The 24,099-nt window shown below is 40.6% G+C and overlaps 1 protein-coding gene across 1 annotated transcript in view; it reads right to left on the minus strand.

The window, feature by feature from the left end:
- Positions 1-2,782: 2,782 nt before the first annotated feature.
- Positions 2,783-24,099, minus strand: part of TBX18 (T-box transcription factor 18) — a 40,111-nt gene continuing 18,794 nt past the window's right edge. The window contains exons 5-8 of the mRNA XM_081857120.1: positions 15,717-15,884; positions 15,006-15,070; positions 12,866-12,960; positions 2,783-6,930 (exon numbers count right to left, since the gene is read on the minus strand). Of these exons, the coding sequence (XP_081713246.1) occupies positions 6,206-6,930; positions 12,866-12,960; positions 15,006-15,070; positions 15,717-15,884 (1,053 nt within the window). The 3' untranslated portion in view covers positions 2,783-6,205. The remainder of the gene's footprint in view (positions 6,931-12,865; positions 12,961-15,005; positions 15,071-15,716; positions 15,885-24,099) is intronic.

A 24,099-nucleotide genomic window follows, 5' to 3' on the forward strand; every position in this document is an offset into this window, starting at 1 on the left:
TGTGCTCTGCCCCCTCTGTTGTGACTGTGTAGATCTCCCAATTACCATAGTCTACAAGAACTACCACAATAATAGTGCAAAACGTGGTATGTCCACAAATCTGTTTATTTGTGCACCACTTCCTCTTAAGCTGCTTTACCAAACCTGGGCAAAAAATGTTAATGTTTGAAAGGGAAATAAAGTAATAGGCCAATTTGCTGAACTCTTAGAGTGGACTCTCGCCACCCTGATGTCTCTTTTCCTATTGCATAGGCCAAAGCAACTTCAAGGAAACCTTCCATTTTCTGCGACAGTCAATAATACACACTATCCATCCCATACACTCGTGAAGCAGGGAATGGAGTGCTGCAGCATATGACACATAGTATATTAAGGACTTGGTGATACAGGGCAGACTCAGAACAGCTACCATGGATGATACAGATAGGTAGTTTATTTCTACGCCTGCCTTTTGACCAAAAGGCACTTTGGCCCCCAAGGTAGTGCACCTACACACATATATAATGATTATGTAAGAAACAGTGCTAAGCAGTAAAAGATTTGAGGAAATTTTGTCAGAGCAAAGTGATCTCTGAGATTTGCTGGTTGCCTTCTATGAGACACATGATCATGTGTAGAAATTCCTATCAGCATCAGGCCTATTTACCCAATGTGGGATACCTCTACTAGCTACTAATTTGTTAAATTATTTAGATACACCCCCCCCCCGAAATGTCCAAAGCAGCTTACTATAAAATAAAATACAATTTGAAATCTACAGTCTAATATTATAACTCAGTAGTATCAGACACAAAAAACTAAATGGAAAGATGTGTCATCAAAAGCCCAGAAGTTGTGTGCTGTATATTACACTAGAGACCACAATATCTTGATTCAGCACTTTTGTAAATGGCTCACCTTGATATTGAGTACTTTGGAGGCTGGAAAAATTGGCTTGGGGGCCAAGGCCAATTTGGGGGGGGGATGAAGTTTCATCCTCACTTTCAGTATTTGGTGGGGTTTTTTTGCAGAAGTAAATGAAATTTGCAGGTCATCAAGTAGGTAGGATAAAGCCTACAAAATTACAAGCAAATAGGTCCAGGCTTTTTTTTGTGCTGTGCTGTGAAAAAGTTTGAGATTAGATATAGCGGAACAATCTACCTGTATACCTTTATTTTTGGCAGACTTGTTTGAAATTTTCAGGCATATTCAGCCTGCCTGATTGGGGGCGGGGGGTTGAATCTTGCCAGATTTCAGGAGAGCTATATATAGTGAAGGGTTTACGCCTTAGCCTTTTCTTCTCCTGAAGATATTCCGCATGACAACAGAAGGATCAGAGCTTTCCTTCTCCAGGTTGACGAGCCCCATGTGCCCCTCACTTCCCTCTACAGCATGTAAAGAAACCGCCTTCTGGAGTGTTGGGCCCACTATTGGTTTCATCTGCTCAATCCATGGGAACCTATCCTAAGTCCCTAAGTCACTGAGAATTTGAGACCCATTGGCTACCCCCACCTGGTTTAGCCAGGTGAAGCAATAGCTGTGTTTTCAAGGGGTTTCCAAGGACCACGCATATTATAGCAGATAATGCTAATCTGGTTGCCACCATGCCATTTTCTACCTCCTCACTTCCTTGAGTGTGGTGCAATCATCCATTGCTTACATTTGCCAGTGAATCAATATATTCTGCAACATTTAAGTCAAGGGTAGCCAACACGGTGCCCTCCAGATGTTGAGGACAACTCCCACCACCATTGACCATGTTCTTGGCCTGATGTGAGCTGTGGTCTAAAACATCTGGAGAGCAGTGTAGTATCTTTCCCTCCTTTTATCAGGCAGCAAGAACAGACCATATACTTGGGGGGTGCAAAGTGGGGGAGAAGCCAAGTGGAACATGCATGTGAGTGTTAATTTTCTAGATCTGGCTGATAAACAGCTCTCATCCTATCGTCACATCTTTTGGAATGAGTTCAGGCATGTGGCAAAATAGCAAGGGTCTGTCGGGGGCTAGTTCAGCTCGGCAAGCCGTTCATTCCTGTGTTCCAAAATAAAAACGTCGCTGGTTGGCTGCCTGCATTAGACTCTTCATGTGCTCAACATTTATCACAACCTTCACCTTCAAATGACAAGAGGGGACAGATAGCAACAGGTTTAAATTTAAGCACATAAAAGAACTCCACATATATTTCTTGCTCCGCAAGCCTACCGACTGTGTGCCTAATGACATCCAAGTAGTACTTATTTCCTCAACTTTTACACCTGAGACAAGTGTTTTGAGGGAAATGGATTGTGATGAGGCCTTTAATAATGCAGCCATTACATATTCTACAGCAACATGAGGGTTTTCCTGTCTTGTGTGACTGCAAACCCCCATCTCTCTGCAGCTTGCAGCTGGTTGCGTTTATACCCTAATTTTAGTAGCATATTGAGACCGGATTATGAAAAAAATTCTCTCCCATGGTTTGCTGCATGGTTTCTCTTTACACCAGGATTTTCCACTGCCCATGCCTAGAAGGCTGTAGAGTCAGACCACGATTTCCTTGTACAGAATTCCTGTTATGAGTTCCGATTGCCACCTCCGAAGGTAAGCTTGTACCAGGTGCTTAAGGTTTTCTTGTTTCACGCTATGTTAAAGATAGCTAAGGAGGCGGGCAGTTCTACTCCTGTATTACGTTTACCATATTAAAATGTTAACACCCTGCAGGGGGAAAGTGACAGGAAGATATATCACACTGAGAGTTCCTCAAGAAGAAATGTAACACGCAGTCAAAATGCACGACACCTTTCTGAAGAGGATGGCTGTAGGTTTAGGGCTGTTGTTGGTTTTAAAGGATTTTTATTTTCAAAATTTAATAAAAAGTGTTTTTAGGTACACACTTTAATATCATTTCTGTGGCTTTAAAAAACAAAATACAGCTATATATAATTACAGATATACTGCATATTTGGCATTCATTATATTCCATGAAAAGCTGGACTTTGTAATCATACACCATTTACTATGTACAGCAGCAACTGCATTTTAAGAGAAAAGGTGTTTCAATTATAATACAATGGCTTTATTAATATATGAGGGGGGAAAATGTTGCAAAAAAGGCAGGATAATGGAAATCCAATAGAAATTACAAAGCAGATACTGTTATAATTGTGCATACATACCCAGGGGGTTCAGTTGTGCTGCATTTTTTTGCTACAAGACAGCATGACCTTGACCTTCATGGTCCATTTTGCCCCATCACTTCTTAGCATAGTTTCCTTTAAGGTGGCAGCATATAATTCATTTGCGTTAAAAAATTAAATATAGCATTATGTCCATTTAAGATTTCGTGTAACTTAAATATTAATGTTTTCAATTATAGCAGGATTCCTTGTAACTGTGTTGGAATCATGGAATTGTAGAGCTGATCATCTAATCCAAGCCCCTGCAATGCAGGGATCTTATTTAATATATTTTTGTTATTTGAAACTTGACTGCCTTTGTAACAGCATTCATGCAACAAATAAAACAATTGTTCAGGATATCTGACAACCTTAGATTAGAAATGTGTGAGACACTGATATGAGACATCCAAACTCAAGGAGAATCTCATCCAGAATCCTAAATTCAAATTTTGTAATTCAGATACATGTTTAACATTATTTGCGGTGCCGTATTTGCTTCCACTTATTGGCACAACCATTTTTGTCATGCCAACACTTTTAGAACTACGATCCTGCATCTTCAGTAGGAAATCCTACTGAAACAAGGGTTTGCTGCTACAGTAAGAGGGTCCAGAACTATAAACCTAATGTGCTTTTATGGCATTGTGCTTGTTGAGTATTCACACAATATACTTCAAGATTTACAGTTATGCAGGTTAGCCAAGTATACTTCTAATGCATGAAACATAAACCTTCACAAGCAAGGTTGATGTTACAGGTTTAAGAAACCATACAATATTGGCCAGGATCCAAAGAGCCGTGCATAGAACACTGTGCATATTTCCTGCCCTTTCCACTGTAGCCACTCACAGCCTTCAGAAAGCCAATCTTGGAAGCTTGTGGTCTCCCCAGAGTAGGGTCCAAAGTGGTGTGAAAAGATGCTGCTGAAAGGAAACTCTTGACACCAGCCCTATGCACCTGTGGGAACACTCCCTCTTCATTCACAAGGCTTTTTGGATCCCAACCTCTTATACCAGAATGTGGCTCAAGTTTAAAATTGGGCACTCAAATTCAAAATACCAGGTATAACGGATACAAGAACTTCTCAGAACTTATCTGACAAGAGCCGCTGCTGAAGTCTGAACAAATTCTACCTGCAATTGGAATAGCCAGACACAATATTTCTGGACCTGAATACTTCTACTCTCGTTTCACTGCTCTGCAGATGTAAGATTGCTAAAAGGATAACAAACAGTTTATTCTGCAGTTGCAGTTCTAGTACTCTACATAGCACAGCGGTATAGTTATTTTAATTGTGTCTCATTGATGTTTTTCTTCCTTTTAAGGTCTACGGGCAAAACAAATATTCAGAAAACAATCAGGAGAAAAAAATTATAATCAAGTGTTTGTTGGGATGGGGGCAGGGAAATGCTAAAGTTTTGTGTATTGAAGGGGAACAACTTTTGCCCGTGGTGGTGCAAGCAGAAAATGTGTACAGTTTAGGTTTCTTACCCCGCAACTAGAAACATCATACTTGTAGGGTTTCGAAGAGGTTATAAGAAATGTACACTGCCGCTTCTGCACATCTACTGCAGCATGGCCATTTTCCCATTCTGACTGAAGCTCCTTGCATTACACCAGTTGCCAGTGTCACCACAAGATGTGGCAGAAGTCTGTCAACACACTGCAGGGCACTGTCCCTGGAAAGAAGAGGCTTCAGATGATCCAAACCTACGCAACATGTTCTTCTGCTCTTGGGAACACACTCAAAACAAGCTAGCAGTACGGTTCACAGTGTGATATCGTGCATGTCTACTCAGAGGTAAGCACCACTGTGCCGTGGGGCTTCCTTGTAGAAAAGGGTGTACCACATAGGATTGCAGCCTTAGCTATACTGTGACAAAGGTGTGTGAGCAAATGATTTGTAGAACTACAGAAACAGAAAGGGTGATTTTCCACAGCACCCTACCCTGGAGTGGATGGTGGGAAATAGTAGCGATGCTTACTTGACGCCCCAGCAGGCAGATCATTGCTGCTTACCAGGACGGAGGGGCAAGGCAGCAGGCAGGTCACTGGGCAAATGTATTGGTGGAGCCAATGTGGTGTTCCTGCTGATGCAAACTGCAGAGTGCCAACCTGCTTAGCACCTTGCCCCTCCGCTTCTCCTTCCTCATAAGCAACAGTGACCAACCTGCCAGCTCAGGCAAGTGCCACTGCCCCTCTCCACCATTCGGCTACCGTTCCTAATACCATTCTTAAATAGAAAGCTTATGGAAATACGTAGAAGTCCTGCCTTGTCTTTTATATTTGCAAACATATATTTAATATTTTAAAATATAAAAATCTCTATCATCTTTATACTCTCTTCACATAGAGCAAGCCTCCTTTAAATTCATTCTGTACAGAAAAATAGGCCGTGTCGCCTGTTCCAATGCTTAATTTAGGTCGTTGTCTCTTCATAGTGCTCCTATGTGTTCGCAAAGCAATGGTGTGCCAATGAAAAGCCAGATACACCACAAAGATTGAGAAGGGAGATCATCCTGTCCCTTTATTTAGAAAATCTGATAGGCTTCTGAACTAAGCCTAATGCAAGCCCACATATGTTGATTATCTCTCTTACAACAGAGAAGTAATGTGTGCATTGTGGCACCAGCACGTTGTGGTAAGAACGCTTTAAGGACAGCTGTTACAAAATGGTAGTTATATATATTTTAAAAGTGTTTTTTGTTTCATCTAAATCAGACCTGAGTGTTGTTTTGTTCTTTAAAGAGGGAAAGATGTGGGGGGAAAGAGTGCTGCAGGAAGCCCTTCTTAATTTGTTGCATATGGCCAAACGTGTTATAAATGAAGTCTATTGCTACCAGGAAACTAAATGGGCTGCTCTGCAAACAAACTCGGCTTAACTCTGAACACGAGCACATATTCAAATATCTGCTGATAGACAAGTCAAAAGATTAAGTCAAACTTCCCTTGATGACTTTTTTTTTAAAGCATAAACACCTTACTAGGCACATTAATCACCTTAGCATAATCCCAAAAAGGAAATACATTGTAGAAACCAATGTACTTTTGTTTTAAAAAGGCTTTATCAAACCATATGTGCAGATACTTGAGATGATGACAGCGTTAAGCTTCCTAGGCTCCTGGAGTCAAAGAAATTCTGCTGCCCCCCGCTGCTAAGTAAGTGCACTCCTTCTACAGGGGGCAACATCTGCCGATCGGTCATGGTTCCACTTGGCGACGACCCCAAGAAACTTCCTTGGGAAGAAACGATTTTCTCAGGACTGGCAGCCAGTTTGGGGGATGTGGAGAAGTTATATCCGTACAGAGCACAGGGGCTGTGCAGCCTGAAAGTGTTGTAGGAACTCTGGTGGGTTTGATTTGCAGCGAAGGCGTTGCCTGACGGCGAGGGCATGATATACTGCAGCTGCGGAGACATCCCTGAAATCTGCATCGATAAGCCTGTCTGAGGGCAGCCGAACGCATCGCCGTCGCTGCCTGCCACAGGCATGTTCACAGTCGAACTGCCCGACACACCAACATAGGAGGGAGTCCTTGGGGTTGCAAAGGTCTCGCTGGATTGGTTTGTAAGCCTGTTGTAGGTTTCGGCCAAGGAAGTGCTGTATCTGTTAAGGGCTAGACCGGAACGGGCACAAGCTGTGTAGTCAGCTGGAGCGAGGCTGCAGAGCTGGCTAGTGTTGGGAGCAAGGTGGAAGGCAGGAGAAGAACAAGGGGACCCCGGGAGCAGGTGGGGGTGAGTGGTTGGTACTCCATTTCCAGTTCCCTGGAGCAAAGTAGAAGAGCCAGCGTTTCCTAGAAGAAGAAAAATATCCAAGTATAAAATGGCATCCTAGGAAAAGAGAATTATTTATTACATACGTATTCGACCCTCAAGGTGGCTTAAATAGGATTACAGTGGACGCTCGGGTTGCGAACGTGATCCGTGCGGAATGCACGTTCACAACCTGCAGCGTTCGCAACCCGCAGCAGCGCATCTGCACATGCATGGGTTGTGATTTGGTGCTTCTGCACACGTGCAAAGCGCGATTTAGTGCTTCTGTGCATGCATGGCCGCCAAAACACGGAAGTAATCGGTTCCGGTACTTCCGGGTTTCGGCAGTCCGCAACCTGAAAAAACACAACCTGAATCGTCTGTAACCCGAGGTATGACTGTACACTCTATTCTTTTGGCAATACCCCTGTAAGGTAAGTTAGACTGATATAGATCTGTCGAAGTAACCCATCAAACTTCCTGGCTAAGGATGGATTTGAACCCAGATTTCCCCCCTTCAAATGGTACATCTACAGTACAACTATACTTTAGCACACAAGTATTAGTTACAGGTACTTTTGTTGAAGACAGCCCATTCCGCTCCCCCTGCAGACCCAGATATTTCTACAATGCAAATCTTAAAGAGCAATACTGAAGCTCCAAGCAAGATGACTGATAATAAACAACGGAAGCAGGGTCCTGCTGGATCACACCAATCTACTTCAGCATCTTCTCACAGTGGCCAACCAGAGGTCTCTGGCAAGGCCACAAGGAGGACAACCTATGGGTCCCAGAAATTGGTATTCGGAGGCATAGTGCCTCTGGCCTTTCTCACAGATATGGTTAGCCTTATCCATGAACATATCTAACTCCCTCTGAACGTCATCCAAGATGATGGCCGTCGCTACGTCTTGTAGGAGCAAATTCCATAGTTTAAAAATGGAAAAAGTTCTGTGTGCCCCGAACCTTCCTGGATTCAGCATCTCAGGTACTATGAGAGGGGGAGAAAACCTCTCTGTTCATACAATACATAATTTTATACACCGCTTTAAGTCCACTAAAGGCAAAGTGGCCAGTGGACTGCAGTAAGTTTTTGTTTAGTAGAAGCTTTTCCCCCAAGGGTAGCATGCATTTAAAAAAATATATACATATAGAAATATCCATTAATCCAAATAGCAAATCCAGCAGATTTTAAAAATTATTACTATTTAGGTACACCACTTAGAAATTCTAATGATTAAGTGGTACACAAATGTCATAAATCAATCAATCAATCAATCAATCAATCAATCAATCCTGAGGCTGGAGTGTTTGTCTAGTAGGGTCACGGAGCTGCCCAACTCTTGCTAGTCACACCATTTCACACTGCTGCAACTATGATGCATTTATAGGGTTGAGTGGATTTCATGGTGCTTCTCAGCACAATCCTACACACACACACACACACACACACACACACACACACACACACACGTGATTGGACGGGGGGAGGGGGGGAAGCTTCCACTAAACAGAAACTGACTGCAGTCCACTGGCTACATTGCCTTTAGATTGGTATACAAGTCATTAGCAAGCTGTTGTCAGTCTCCTCCCCTTGTGCAGTACAGCTGACCAGTTTTGGAGCTCTGTGCTGACTCCAATCTGTAGCCACTCTGATATCTATTTTTAGCTCACACGTGTAATTCATACCTAGGTGTGTTTACATGGGTTCTGCTAGGTAACCTGCCCTTGAGCAAACTTTCTGAGTCTTCTTCCAGCCCAATCAGCTCAATTTTACCTGGCCTCAGCTGGTGGATTTCGAAGTTCAACACGGAGTGCCCATTCACAGGCCACACATTTATTGTTGCTAAGGTCAGTTCTTTTTGGGAGAGGGGAATCCAGTGGTTTTGGGAGGTGGCAGAAATTATTCAGAGGGGGATACTTCCTACGGCAGTGGCGGGTACTTTTTTGTTTTAATTTACTTTTTAAAAGCCTTAACTCCACTTGCATCTGTCCACACCTGCCTTAGGCTACACTTTGTATCAGCTATGCAAAGTCACATGAAGCACTTAGAACTAATTACATGAACATGTTTTTCTCATTAATTTTGGAATCCGGATCAGTGCATCTCATAAGGAGGAGTCAAAGGTCTTTTCCCAAGTCCCAATGCCTGGGCAATTAGAATTTTTTTTCCTATTTCTTTTAAAGACCACAGGACACTCTCTAAAGGGGATGTCAAGCCAAGAAGATGGGGAAGTGTATCATATGGAAGAGTTTTCTTGGGCTCTCTTTCTAATGCTAAACACCTGCTAACACCAGCTTGTGTGGCCCTGAGCAAAAGGAGGAAATACAGAGAAGATTCTTTTTCACAAAGCCATACATAGTTAGTAGGAAACTTATTAAAATGGTATCTCTCTTCTAACTCTGCTCCTTTAAGTATTTAGGAGGGGTATTCATTTTACATCACCATAATCCCTGGCAATTAATATGGAATGAAAAACACCAAGCAAAGTCCTAAGGGACGTCTACATCAGTATCTCTATAATGCAGATTTCAGATCCAAAACTAACTTCCTATCAAAAAAATACTTCTGGCACACTCATTTTCCTCACATAGTTTTCACAAAATTAAATCACCCTGGAGTTTTTGCCTATGCTTATATTCTAGTGCAGGATTTTTATGGAAATTCTGAAGCAAATGATTTTAGAAGAAGAAAATAACTTCTTGCCTTATTGTCTATTATTTTGCTGTTGTTGAAAATAACTCTGAAATGACTTAGCATGGAAAACAGAAGATTGGAGTTCTGGTTATGTTAAAGACTAGAGTCTTTAAAAGGTGTTGGGAGGGTTGTTACAGGGCTAAAGAGTATATGTATGTATATATGTGGGTGTGGGTGTGTATACCACAAATTATCTTGGTATGCTCTGGGAAAGACATGCTATCAACAAAAATGTCTGGTGCCAAAACAGCTATCAACAAAAATGTCCAGCCAAAGTTACCATTTTCAAGTCACATTAATTTTGATGAGGATGTATGAATGTATGCTAGGTTAATGCAACATTTGTTGCATGTAGGGTTGGGTGAATATGCCAATTTTGGTTTCTCTCTGTTTCACGTTTCCCCATCTTCAGTTTTTAACAAATTGTGGCTCTTTTATATGAAATAAAATCCACATGAATATTTATCAGCATTATAGTACTAATTCTGCCCAATAGTCACATTTTTGCCAGGCAGGTACCCTTAAAATATTGCATTCTGGTATGTTATTTCACAAATAGGTACATTTTTATGGACACTTTACCCATGTATATACGTTTTTCTACACATTACTTGACTGGAGAACTGCACTGCAAAATTCATAGAAAGGGCTTTATAAGATTTGCAATACATCAGTTTTTGCAGTTTACTGAAGACACATTTACTAAAGTTGAACTTTCAGCTCAGACCCATTTTTTAAGTCAATGTGTAATGTCTGAATTATGTAGCAATTCAGGCTTAGAATTGGCAAAGTTTCATAATTTGTTCCACTAGCCAGCAAGCTAAGCAGGACATACTAAATTGAGAATGTTAAAACCAGAGTGAAATAATACTGACTCTGACACCTAATCATAAATGCAACAATAAAAATTAAAATATCAATCAGGAATTGTTTTGTTTGCATCTTGAGTCAACTGCTGGCAAAATAAAGGTAACCTTATATCTTCCCCTTCTTGTGGGAGGTAAGTGGCTCAATATGACTAAAGGCTGACACCCATGACAAAAAAACTAACCCAAAGCACATGGAAAACTCCAGGCACGGTACAAGTTACCAGTGCAGTGAAGCAGTGCTCTGACTGCTCCCAGATCAATTTTCAGCATTTGGTATGGACAGCAATTTTTCCTGCTCATCTCATCATGTTCTGAACATTAATCCGGGGGTGCCTCTAATGAACTCTGAACATACCATTTGCTTAGGGCCAGTTTAGCTTTTTCACTGTTTTGTTTAACTGAAGAGGCTCTCAAAATATACAAATGGAGATTGGAAATCCATGGTTAATTTATTTGTGTTTTTATTCTACCCTTCCATCTAAGAAAGCTCAGACTGGTAAATGTGTCTCTCCCCACCCCCACTGCCGCCTTTTAGTTCTTACAAAAACCCTGAGGACAGTTGACAGAGGTTATGGTAAAAGAGAGCGAGCAACTGGCCAGGCTCACCCCGTAAGGAGAGGTTTGAACCTGCATCTCCCCAAGTTCAGCACTAGCATCACAAATTGGGTGAACCACATCTGTATATAACTGGTCCCAATTACCTACTGTCCCTTTTACCTTCTTTCTGTTTAGTTTCAGATTAAAAACTGCTTTTGGGCAGAGACCTGAATTATTTATTGTAGAGTACTAGTATATATGGGACATGAGTGGCGCTGTGGGTTAAACCACAGAGCCTAGGACTTGCCGATCAGAAGGTCGGCGGTTCGAATCCCTGCGACAGGGTGAGCTCCCGTTCTTCGGTCCCTGCTCCTGCCAACCTAGCAGTTTGAAAGCACGTCAAAGTGCAAGTAGATAAATAGGTACCGCTCCAGTGGGAAGGTAAACAGTGTTTCCATGTGCTGCTTTGGTTCACCAGAAGCGGCTTAGTCATGCTGGCCACATGACCCGGAAGCTGTACGCCAGCTCCCTCGGCCAATATAGCGAGATGAGCGCTGCAACCCCAGAGTCGGCCACGACTGGACCTAATGGTCAGGGGTCCCTTTACCTTTACCTTACTAGTATATAAGTAAGTAAAAGTATAGATCCCACCCCCGCCCCCCAGAAGTGTGAGGTGCTTAGCATTTTACAATGGAGCAATGAAGCCTGGGATTAAGTTGCATATACCTGGCTTTCTTGTACCACCACAGCTGTAGCTGTAGCTGCAAGTATCAATTGAAGAGGCAATTGCAAGACAGAGGTGGAAGAAACCCTGACATACTAGATCCATGGTGCAGGGCAGAGAGAGACTTCTTGCATCAGGTGTAAGTAAGTCCACAAGGCTTCAGTGGCTAGCTTTCCGGGCTGTTCTGAATGACTTGCACCAACTTTTCCATGCCTGGCATCATATGCTGTCAGGCCCAGGAAAATTTGTTACTTGCAAAAGAAGAATCAGGAGTGCAGCTGAAGTGCGCTCCCAATTCTTCCTTTGCAACTGCAGCTTGTATTTTAAATCTCGTAATATCATATGTCAGGTGACTGACATGTGGATGAGGACACCCAATTGCCAAAGTGGCCCATGGAGGGTTGGCCACTTCTGGTACCCTACCCCTGAAGTAGATGGGACACACTGCAAGTCATGCTGTTTCTGATTATCGCCATAACTGTAGCCTTACGTTTATTTGACTTGCAGCTAAGCTAGCCATGGCTTGAGATGAGGTTATGTGGAAAATGCAATTGGCATGGACCATTTTTTGGTGGCTTAAACAGCCGCTAAGGAAAAGCATGCAAACCTCAGAGATGTATGAGGTGGCCAGGAAAGGGAGAAGTTCTCTTCCTGCCACAGTCCAGAGAAAAGTCCGCTCCTAGAAGGTACTATTTGCATTTCAAGAAACATTTTCACCAGCTGCCGCTTACAGAATGTGACTGGTTGACTCTAGTTTGGCCCACATGTCAAGAGTGATGCACGAGCACATCAGTTAAAAAGCCCCGCAACATGGATTAATAATTTTGAAATTAAATTATAAGAGTACAAGCTATATTTATGCCCATAACAGTGTTATTATATTTAGGCTGAAGTCCTATACACACTTGCCTAGGAGAAAACCCCACTACACTCTATGGAGTTTACTTCCGAGGATGCACATCACAGATTTTTTTTTCATGTATGAAATTGCTGGAATTGCTGAGTACTGTATTATTGTGCCATTGTGCGATTAAAGGTGAAATCCGTTCAAATCAATGTAATTTTTTCCAGTGACCAAAATGGGAGGAAGACTGCACCCTCAGTGAGTAATCGTTAGCATTCTTCAGGTTCCCAAGTGAGATTCATACCTTGTTTTGCGATCCCAGGTATATCTTCAAATGTAAGTGTCCTCAGTGAAGGTCTCCAGAATGCATAAGACTCTACCAAAGCTTCTAATCCCATCCTAAACAACAAAACAAAATCATGAGTTGAATAATAATTTCTTATTATATTTCACAGTACTTTATGATTGCTCTCTGTCTCTGTCTCTCTCTCTCTCACACACACACATATAGTAGAAGGATTACATGAAAACAATCTGGTTTCAAGACAATATTTTCAATCAAACAGCAGCCAAGCTGTGGTTGTTTGGACCTCACAGCCATTTGCAATAAACTTGCTTGTGACCCGCAAAGAATATGCCAAAGACACATGATTTTGGCTTTCTTCCTTGTTGGTGCTGCTAAAATCAAATATTTTAAAAGCTAAAAATACATTAAATTCTTCCCTAATGTTGTGTCTTTATGTAAGCACTTGTTGAAATTGCCAGAATGTCCATCTGCTATCTTTTGCATAGAGGCAAACAACAACAACAACAGTTTTCCCAACTCAATAGATCAACATAGTCATAGAAAAGAATGGGACCTAGATCTTTTTTGAGAACTATGGACAGGCATGCTGAGAGTTCTCAGACACATTCTTTATAAATTTGATACAAACATTTTCTCTTGGCCAGCATATGCTTCCCCAAACCCAAACATTTACAATTATTTAATAAATAAATTTATACCCTGCCTTTGAGGGAAACTTTCATTCCAAGTAGGCTCTCTTTGAAAACAGATGAATAATAATATAATAACCAATGTATTTAAAACCAGAAGCATAAAACCACAACACAAAACAACTACACCCAGCAATAAATATCCTTTTTAACAGTGCAATCCATAAAACTATAAAATCATAAAAAGAGCAAAATCAGAATAACCGCAGCCCAATTAAAATACTTACCATTATTAAAAGGAGTAGTAATTAAATAATTTTTAAAGCCCACTTAAAAGCCTGCACAGATGGCACATGTGAGTTAAGTATACAAGTTTTAAACTATTTTTGAATTTTATAGAGCTGGGGAAGTCCAGAAAAGTGGCAACCAAAATGATAAATGGTTACTTGGAGCACATTTCCTATGAGAAGAAGTTAAAGGAGTTTTAGTCTGATATAAAGATGATGGCAGGACAGGCATGATAGAGGTTTAGAAAATTATGTGTGATGTGATAACAGACATATTGTTCAATTTCTCTAATACACCTGCAGCTTGGGGCTCTCTCAATTAAACTGATTGGCAGTAGACATTGGACAGCCAAGACAAAACACAACACTTCTTCATACAATGCACAATTAACTTATGGGATTTGCTTTCTTTGGAAAGTTAAATCAAGATGGGAATTGCATTTCAGCACAGCAGTTGAAAGCAGTTCAATGATGCTGCTTCTCTAAGGTTTTGTTGCCAGAAACATTGAATAAATTTTGCAGGAGTTACAGAAGTATTAGCTAAATGTGGATTTAAAAAATAGTCTGCCCCCGCCCCATGCTAATGGAGGCTTTTCATTTGTAGTTAAAGTAGAGATAAAAGCCCACCTCCTGGAGGAGCGTAGCCAAGGTGATAATTTATACAAGATGCTTTCAATCATTTTCACATTTTACCGCCATTCCAATTCATATTACCAAATGGCCAATTTTCTTTAACTAAAGCAATCTTATTTTTCTCCTGAAGTACTTAAGAAAGAGAAATGTTCATATCCCCCAAGTAAAGATTTTTATAGGATCGTTTTCTATGACCTATGTGAAGAATCTAGAATATAAATTCTAACTTTGCAAGTGTTCAACAGTAAGAGAGAGCTTTTAAAGCACAAAGCCATCGTTTCTCTTACAAAACAATTTATTTTAAAGCCAGCATTTGCTTTGGGTTAGCAAACCTGTGATACAAAAGTGATTCAAATTTGCATTGTAGATTTTATGTTCCAAATCTCATAAAATCTCATGAAAGCAATGCAACAAAAGCACATGCAAAAAAAACCCTAATGCACACAGCACTCTCTCCAGTCATAAGCAAGGCACTATACAAAAGGGAGTACGAAGTATTCGGTGAAACTTCTCTAAAGCATTTAAAACAGTTTAGCCCCATCATCAACAGCAAGAGTTCTATAAATTGCAAGGTGTTCCAAAGCTCACCTGTTGCGTCCAGAATCTCTAAATCCTTTGGCAAATGGATTCCTATCAATCTTCAGTCGGGTAATCTGTAAGGGCAACAGAATATGCTGATGACGAAGGTCCAGAGATATAAACAAGTACATCTTAGAAGCCACTCTGTTAATACTGAATGTCTGCTGCATTGCTAAATCACAACTATATTTCAAAGCCCTAAGATGCCATTAAATAATTTGAAACAGGGGTTCCCACAGTCTGGCCCATAGGACCACCAAGGGTCCATGGCATGTCTGCATTAAATACTCATATTGTTATTTAATCGTATTTGTATTGACTCTTGTATTTTTATAATTTATTTTTACATTACAATTTGCATTCTATGATATGCTAATTGTAATACAATAAAAAGCAATATAAGAAATAAAAGGAGCAGCAAAAAAAAAAAAAATACAATTAAAATAATACCATGCCTAGTACGGCATGTTATAATTGCTACAACAGGCAGAAAAAATCATCAAGTCATCTTGGCAAAATCATCTGCCAAGAACATCAGTAATTCTGAAGTGGTCTGTGAGGGGGAAATGGTTTGGGACCTACTAGCTTAATAGACATTAGATGGTTTTCTTTCTCACCTAGTATCAAGACAGAGGTTCCTTCTTCCCCAGCCATTTGCTTGTAATTAAATGAAAATCCAGTAAATCAGGAGCATTAAAAAGGAAGGAGAGCAAAAGTTACCTGTTGGTTCTGGTATGCCGTGACAGTTGTGAAAACAGTTTCAGGAAAGGAGAATGCCTTCACTCCTTCTCCCGAAGGAATGGGTTTGACTGGGGAGAGGTCATCCCCACAGTCCTTCCGAATGACATGGACACGTGGCTGATATTTGTGCATAGAATGGAGGATAATCTACATCAAAAAGAAAGAGAGAAAGAATGGTTTTTGCAAGAAAAGACTCCCTGTTTCTTCTATGCCAGTATTTTAAACACTTCCTGTTTTGTTCTGTCTGAGGACTAACTAAAGGCAATGTAACACATCTCAAAACTGGTCTTATACCTGATATTCGTCAGCTACTCTTGGAGCCTTTTTCGGCAAAAGAGCTAGGGGGAAATGCTTTAAAGAAATAAATAAGCAACCTCAAAATTAGCCTGGCTTCAGTTCAACAAAGTGCCCATGAGAGATAGTTTTATAACCATGTTACCAGAGGCTAAAGGGGAACTTATGTGGCCAGATTGCAGATGGATTCCCTCCAGATCTGTCCAAAGCCTTTAAAAAGTACTCTGGAACTTTCTGTTTCTTGAATCATGAAGAAATGTGAAAACTCAACCGCTGAATACGCCCAACATATAAATAGTTACAAAGAATATTAGTTACGTTTTGTTTTTCATGTATTGCATGTACACAATATTATAATTTTTCTATTTAAATTCTTACTACGGTTATTATTGAAATATGCAGCATGGATATATTTACAGAAGGGAAGCCAAACACTAGCTATGGACAGAGCAATCCTATACTACAATTATACCAACTAGCAAGGGGCGACGGGGATACACCATCACTATGTAGGCCCAATAGCTGCTGTATCCAATATGAGCTCAGCCAAGAAGGGGAATGGGAAACATGATAGAAACATTTTAAAAGACCTGAAAAATGCCAGTCACACCCCGGTGTCCTTGGCAACTCCACCGATGGCTGCCAGTTCCCAGGATGGGGCAGAGATAACACCCGCCAACTGCACAGAAATGAAAGGAACCGAGCCAACCCACCACGACTGGCCCCCAAACCACCACAGCACAGAAGCAAGTGCACAGCTTTCCCTACAGGAAAAAGATTCAAGTCCCCAAACACAATGCTTGCCATGAGCTCAGGACTCTCTGCCTCCCTTCTTGTGATGCAGGGTTTTGAGAGAGCTAAAGAATGAATACTGCAAAGGCTGAGAGACACTGAGATGCAATCACAAGTGGCCGAGACCAACATCCATCAATCTAATAAATTGTATGCTCCTTTTATCCCATTATCCCTGCCAAGATATGTGGTAGATTTACCAAATGCTAAAATGAGGATAGCCTTTACACAGGCAAGACTAAACGTCCTTTCATTAGCAGACTGGACAGGCCGACATAAAGGAGTTCCTAAGAAGGATAGAGTTTGCAGCTGCAACTCTATATCAATAGAAGACATAACTCATATACTCCTTTTATGTGCCCTTTCTATGACGATTTCAGAAAGAATTATATCCACCCATTGCTAAGATCACAGAAGGGAAGGTTGTCTCTTGTTTTTTGCTGTCCGATGTTGAGAGAGATATACCCTTTAGAACAGGGGTCAGCAACCTTTTTCAGTTGTGGGCCAGTCCACCGTCCCTCAGACCATGTGGTGGGCCAGACTATATTGGGGGGGGGGGGAATGAACGAATTTCTATGCCCCACAAATAACCCAGAGATGCATTTTAAACAAAAGGACACATTCTACTCATGTAAATACACACTGATTCCCGGACCATCCGCAGGCTGGACTGAGAAGGTGATTAGGTTGCCTACCCCTGCTTTAGAACATCTAAATTTCTTGTTACACAAATCTGTAAAGCCTTAATAAAACTCGAGGGGGGAACGGGAAATGATTTATCCACTAGGGGTCGGGGAGTAGAAATGTCAACTGTGATTAGTAGCAGTATTCCTGTTAATATTATTATTATTATTATTATTATTATTATTATTATTATTATTAGTGTGTAATGGCTGCTTGCTAAACACAATAAACCAAAAGGAAAAGGAAAGGAAAACACAATGCTGTTGACCACAATCACCTCAGGACCCAAGTAGTTTCTCCCTAGGAACCCACAGGACCAATCCGCACCACCCAAGTTCACCTGATAGGCTAGGGCAGTATAAGGTGTCGTGGCAAATGATGTAACTGGTGCTTTGCTGGTCGAGTGGGGATTTTGCCAAATCCTAAAGCTCCCCACCAAGTTCAGCTGCACTATAGGATTAAACTTAAGACATACCTCATTCTAGAGAGCAAGCAGAAAGAACTTTCACTTGTGCAACAGGCCTTTTTGTCCTCTCCTTCCAGCAAACCTTCTGAACACCCTCAAATTCTGCTCCAAATGGTTGGGGGACCCTCTTGAGCAGATTATGCAGGACAAGGGAGGAAATGAGAGGAAGGTGGCATCCTATTGTGTAAGTAGAAGGAACACTGGATTCCACCCAGAGAATGAAGAACGGCCATTGTTCATTTGTATATGTGGGTTCGTCTATATGTAGGCATAGGGTGATAATCACTGAGGCTGAACAGAACAAAAGCTAGCTAAATGGCCCAAAAAATGCTTAGTTACCTTGTTTAAAACTGGAAGTAGAAAGAGCAAGAGAAGATCTCAAAGAGGATCAGAAACTTTTACACTGACACTGTACAGAAGACAGTTTTGGTTAACCAGAGTCCTGAAAGAAATAATTAAAACTGGAAATGCTTTGGACTATATAAAACATTTCCAGTGAATCTGTGAGGTCTCCTCTCTCATTCCTGAATTAGCAACTTCCACTCTTTCCTTCTCCAATTCAAAACGAGTCACGTGCAATGAAGCAAATGCCTAAATAATGCTGCATGAATCATGATTTTCAAACTCACTTTGAGAAAGCTTTGCGTTCATTCTATGTTGCATATGAATTGACTGTGAATAGTTCAGTATCAAAAACATTAACTATTACTTTTGGAAGCCCATGGGGAGATTATATATAAACAGTTCCATGGGCACCAGGCGATAGAAAATCTAATTAAAAAGGAGGGAATTTTTTAATTTCCTGTTTCATTATTAGCCACAGAATACTAAATTCAGAAGCGTATGTCATCCTTCCCACTGCCCTCCTTTTTTGGCATCACACTGGACGCCAAATACCATGAAACCTAATTACCCAAATAAAAGAAAAAAAAATGAGGTATTGTCTATCTGAGATGCTTTTATATGAATTAATTCCTCACTGGGGAACACGACACTGTTTTGGATAAGCAACTTTCTGGATACTTGAACTTTCGCTAGACTGAAGTCAGACCATTACATCAGAAGAAAACCAAAAAGCATGCTTAGGTAAGATCTCCCAACTTCTGCCCTAATATAGAGCAAGATACAAGAAAGCTTTCTGCTGGGTTAAATATTACATTTCGAGAAAGGTTTTAATCTTTACGTTATGCTTTGTTAAAGGACCCTGAAAAGTAAGAAATTATGCTGCAGTCCTGAACACACTGGCTTCGACCCAGCATGCCTTTTTGTGTATAGTCACATTCACACCATGCATATTATTATTCTTATAATTATTATCATTTATATCCCACTTTTGCCCCCCAAGAAGCTCAAGGTGGCCTCAAGGTTGGGCTGAGAGGCAGTGACCAGCCCAACGTCACCCAATGACCTTCATGGATGAACACGGATCATATTGCTTGTCGACACAGGACCTCTTTGGCATTTTTTGAATAAGAAAAAAACTAGTCCAAGAAGGGGGCAGGGGATATATATATATATATATCCCATTCCTTTTCCCCAAAGGATGATATCATCTAAGTAAGTGTATGTAGCGGGGAGAGAGAAGGAAACACGACATGGAGAGAAGCAGGTGAGAGTGAGAGACAGATGAATACAGTGGTACCTTGGTTTAAGAACAGACCTGTTTATGAACTATTTGGTTTATGAACTCCGCAAAACCGGAAGTAGTGTCCCAGTTTGCAAACTTTACCTCGGTCTTAGAACGGAAGCTGAACGGTGGAAGGGCACCAGCGGCGGGAGGCCTCATTAGGGAAAGTGTGCCTCAGTTTAAGAATGGTTTCAGTTTAAGAACAGACTTCCAGAACGGATTAAGTTCGTAAACTGAGGTACCACTGTACATTGCTTCGGGAGCTGTCTCTCTCTGGATAGCTTCTATGGGGCTGTGGGGCACTGTTGCTTTCTACCTCACCTACGATAAAGGACAGTGTGGTGCATCACTGCCACTCACCTGACCTCTCGCTGGTCGTATCACTGCTGCTTGCCAGGAGATGGAAGGGCAAGGCAGCAGGGAGGTTGTTACGGTGCAAATGGACTGGCAGGAGTGCCCAATTGACTTGGCCAGTGTGTTAGCACCATGCCAACCTCCCCAATGTGCTGTCCCTCCCTCTCCTGGGAAGCAGCAACAACATGACTGACCAAAGGTCCCATGGCTGGTGACAGCACACCATCCTCCACCACCCACCACTCTCCTATGCATATTTGCAAATGAACTCAAATACTAAAAAACGTATAGCAAATTATTTTGAAACAACGCCAAACCTAGGAAAACGTTGCATCTCTGGAATTTCTCACTGCTCAGGGAAGTGGAGAGCAGATAGCTTTTATCTTCACTATGAAATTCAGCAATGGAAGATGAATTCCCTGACTGAGGTTGCAACTCCATACATGTTTACGTGGAAATAATCCTTACCGAACACACTGATTTTTTTCTTACACTGATACATGATATAAATGATATAATGCAAGATTAGAAAATCAGCTGTGCATGGCCTGATGGATTCCAAATCCGAAATTACAAAGAGCTTCTATTAAAGCATACAACATTTTTAAAGTGTTTGTAAAGCACCTGTAAAGCTAGATTTCACCATCACTTTCATAGCATCAAGAACCAGTCCCCCACACCTACAGTTTTACAGACAGGCAATCTTTAGTAAACTTCAGATTTGAGTACACAGAAATGTGCACACAGACACATACACACACACACACGATAATTTTGGATTAGCAACAAAGACAAGAGAGAAATATATTGTGAAACTTTGTGTTCCCTCTTCTACTTCTCATTCCAGTGTTCCTGTCTTGTAGCATAGAGATGCACCCTTACTGTAAAGAAAGCTTTGAAATCAGTGGGTCTGCTAGTGCCAATCTGTATGTTCCCACTCAGAAGGAAGCTACATTGAGTTCACCAAGTTTTACTCCAAGGTGAACGAGAACAGGATTGTAACCTGAATCAGCTAAAACCTAGCCAATCCAGTGGTGTGGTTACAGATTACTATAGATATTCTGCAAAATGTACCCAAAATATCCATCACCCACAAACATTTAGCTTTGCAACAGTAGATGGTCAAAATTGCACTTTACAGCTCTATAATTTGTGGTCAAGATCGAGAGGATTACATGCAGAAAAATACTGCTCTCATTGCTCTGCTTCAGCTAAATTGTGGGTATGTCTTGTGCAAGATATATAGAAGGGGATCTCTGTTTATGTCTTGAAATAGAAAACAGTTAACTCCAGTTACAGTTGCCAGCTTTCCCATGCAGGAGTTATGGTAATCTTTTGATCCTGGCCATAATTTCACCCCCATGTTGTAGCCTCCGCACATGAAAAACCTGATGGATCATTAACAGTTAATCCACATTTAGAACCCCAGTTGCACCTGGAACATTCACCTATATATCCAACCAGCTGGAGTCAATGACAACCAACAGGTGTTGCTATCATCAAATGTTGTCAGTTTATATTTTTAGCCACTTAAAAGCTGAGGCAACAGATTAGTAAGCTTAGCCTGACTAGTTTTGTGCTGGATCACAGACTTAAGATATTGCAAGATTTTAAAAATGCAAATATGTTGGCAGGATTTTTTGTGTTCTATTTAGTGATGCTTTCATGCTTCCTAGCTGTAATTTCATAAGCATGACAAAAAGAGGCTATTTTAGAATACTGTTGAAATTCTTGGAACAAGTGCAGATACAATATATAAAAATGTTTTCTTTTGAAGTTCTCAAACTTTCTTTTATTAAACGACATGATAAAGTATACATACTATACGTACAGAGATAGTATCAATAAAATTAACATAATTCCCTGTATTTATTTATTATCTTATCCATAAAACTGTCTTAAAAAGAAAAAGAAAACTAACAAATATAGCAACCAACCCTCCACCTAAATTCCAAATCTGTAAATAAAATATAGGCATACAAGCTTCCCATTCTGCCCTTGGTTTTAAATAACAAGAAAACACACAACAGGTAGTCAGCAACAGAAAATAATACCTAAGTAACAGTCTTAAAAGTGTGTAATGCTTGTGAAAATATTGGACCAATACATAGTGGAGTTTAATATTAGAGCAGGCATCCCCAAACTCGGGTCTCCAGATGTTTTGGGACTACAATTACCATCATCCCTGACCACTGGTCCTGTTAGCTAGGGACGGTGGGAGTTGTAGTCCCAAAACAGCTGGAGGGCCGAGTTTGGGGGTGCCTGTATTAGAGCATCTGTGACCTTCAAATGTTGAATTTAAAGTCTTAAATCTAAATTTTAACTTTCCCTATTTCCCTTTTGCAAAATAACCTCATCTTCCCTGTGTTCCGTGATGCTGCTATATCATCTGTAAGTGGACGGACGTATATAATCGATGGGCTTCTTCAGGCAACTTGCTGCTGATTTGTGTAAGCAATAAAGTTATACCAAACAGATATCTATGTGTTTGTTTTGAGTGGTTGCTAGTCAGCGCTTTTCTGTCAATTTTTCAAATAAGGCCAGATTAGAGTATACTACTTTTCTTTGCTAAGCCCCTCTAAATTGTTCAGAGTCCGTGCTAGCATTGTTGCCTATTAACTGCTGTGGATACAAACTAAATCTTTGTTTTGCAGAGCTTTATTTTCATCAGTGACTATATTAAGAAGGGCTAACTGCTGCATTATTTTGATATTTTTTTTTATTCACTATTAATTGCATTCCCCTAAAAACCAGTTCAGAATTCCTGTAAGTTGGGCACGCCCACCACTCAGGCATATATGTTCCTACGCTATGTCTGGTTCAAAGAACAATACAGAGAAGAGTAATACTTAACAAATTGATTACTTATTTGAGGGACTGTTTGTGCCACAGATCTGCCTTTTTTAAAAAAAGCAAGAAGAAAAAATAATAATGAAAACTGGAGGCACCTTTTGTATCAAAAAGACTAAATTATCTGTATTCTGCATCTCTGTTTCTGTACTAAATTAGGGAAAGGAGCAACTGTAGTAATGAGTAAGGTAAGTATGGCGATATTCTTTGTCTCATCCAAATGTGAGCAAGCAGGGTGCCATCCACAAAATATTTATGCATCCTTACTCATCATTGGTTCAACTGGGAATAAGCGCTGAGCTAAGAATGTTTCAGTAATTTATTTTGCAAGAGTATAACAGTTCTGAATACCAGCTTGTATAACTCTACCTCCAACTTTCCTCCCTGCATTTATAGAAGAAAAAATTTCCCCTGTGTGTTTCTACATGGGCAATCTTTCAGCCATCTCAAAACACTTTTTCATTCTGCTGTAAAGCAAAAGAATGAAAGTATACACGTTGGAACAGCCAGTTCTCTGGTTTATATTTCTGCATTTTCTGGTAACAATAAATGACATTCTTTGCAAACTTTCCAATTTTAGAAAGATGAATTTCTTATAAAATCTTTTGTCTCCAAAACCTATATTTTAATTTTCAAGGCACATTTTGGGACTGAATCAGTTCAATGTGTATTTTGAAATACTCTAGGAAAAAGCTACTTGACTTTCCTCCAAGCTGAAGTACTCATTAAAGTGGAGTGCTCAAATAATTCCAACCACGATAGAGTTTTCAATTTAGAGGGGAAAGAAGTTAAACCTCATTATCACACAATATGGAAACTTGCTCTTTCCATCCTGAGACTTTGTTTGTAGACTACCATTATCTAACTCACAGAGGTTTGTCTACCTGCTGCGTCCAATGAAAATAATGATTATAAGCAATCAATTCATGCATGGTCAGCTGCAGACGCCAGAACCTTTGCTGAATAAAACTCAATTTTTGGAGTCTCCCATGTTTGGCTCTTAAAGGTTATTTAAACTGATGGGGCCTGATATACTGCACCCTATACCCTACTTTCTTTCTTTACAAGTGGCCTTATTATTTAATATCCAATCCTATTGCAGTGGTACCTCAGGTTAAGTACTTAATTCGTTCCGGAGGTCCGTACTTAACCTGAAACTGTACTTAACCTGAAGCACCACTTTAGCTAATGGGGCCTCCTGCTGCTGCCGCGCCGCCAGAGCACGATTTATGTTCTCATCCTGAAGCATAGTTCTTAACCCAAGGTACTATTTCTGGGTTAACGGAATCTGTAAC

This window comes from Podarcis erhardii (assembly GCF_964252035.2).
Source record: "Podarcis erhardii genome assembly, chromosome: 3".
Classification (NCBI taxonomy): domain Eukaryota; kingdom Metazoa; phylum Chordata; class Lepidosauria; order Squamata; family Lacertidae; genus Podarcis; species Podarcis erhardii.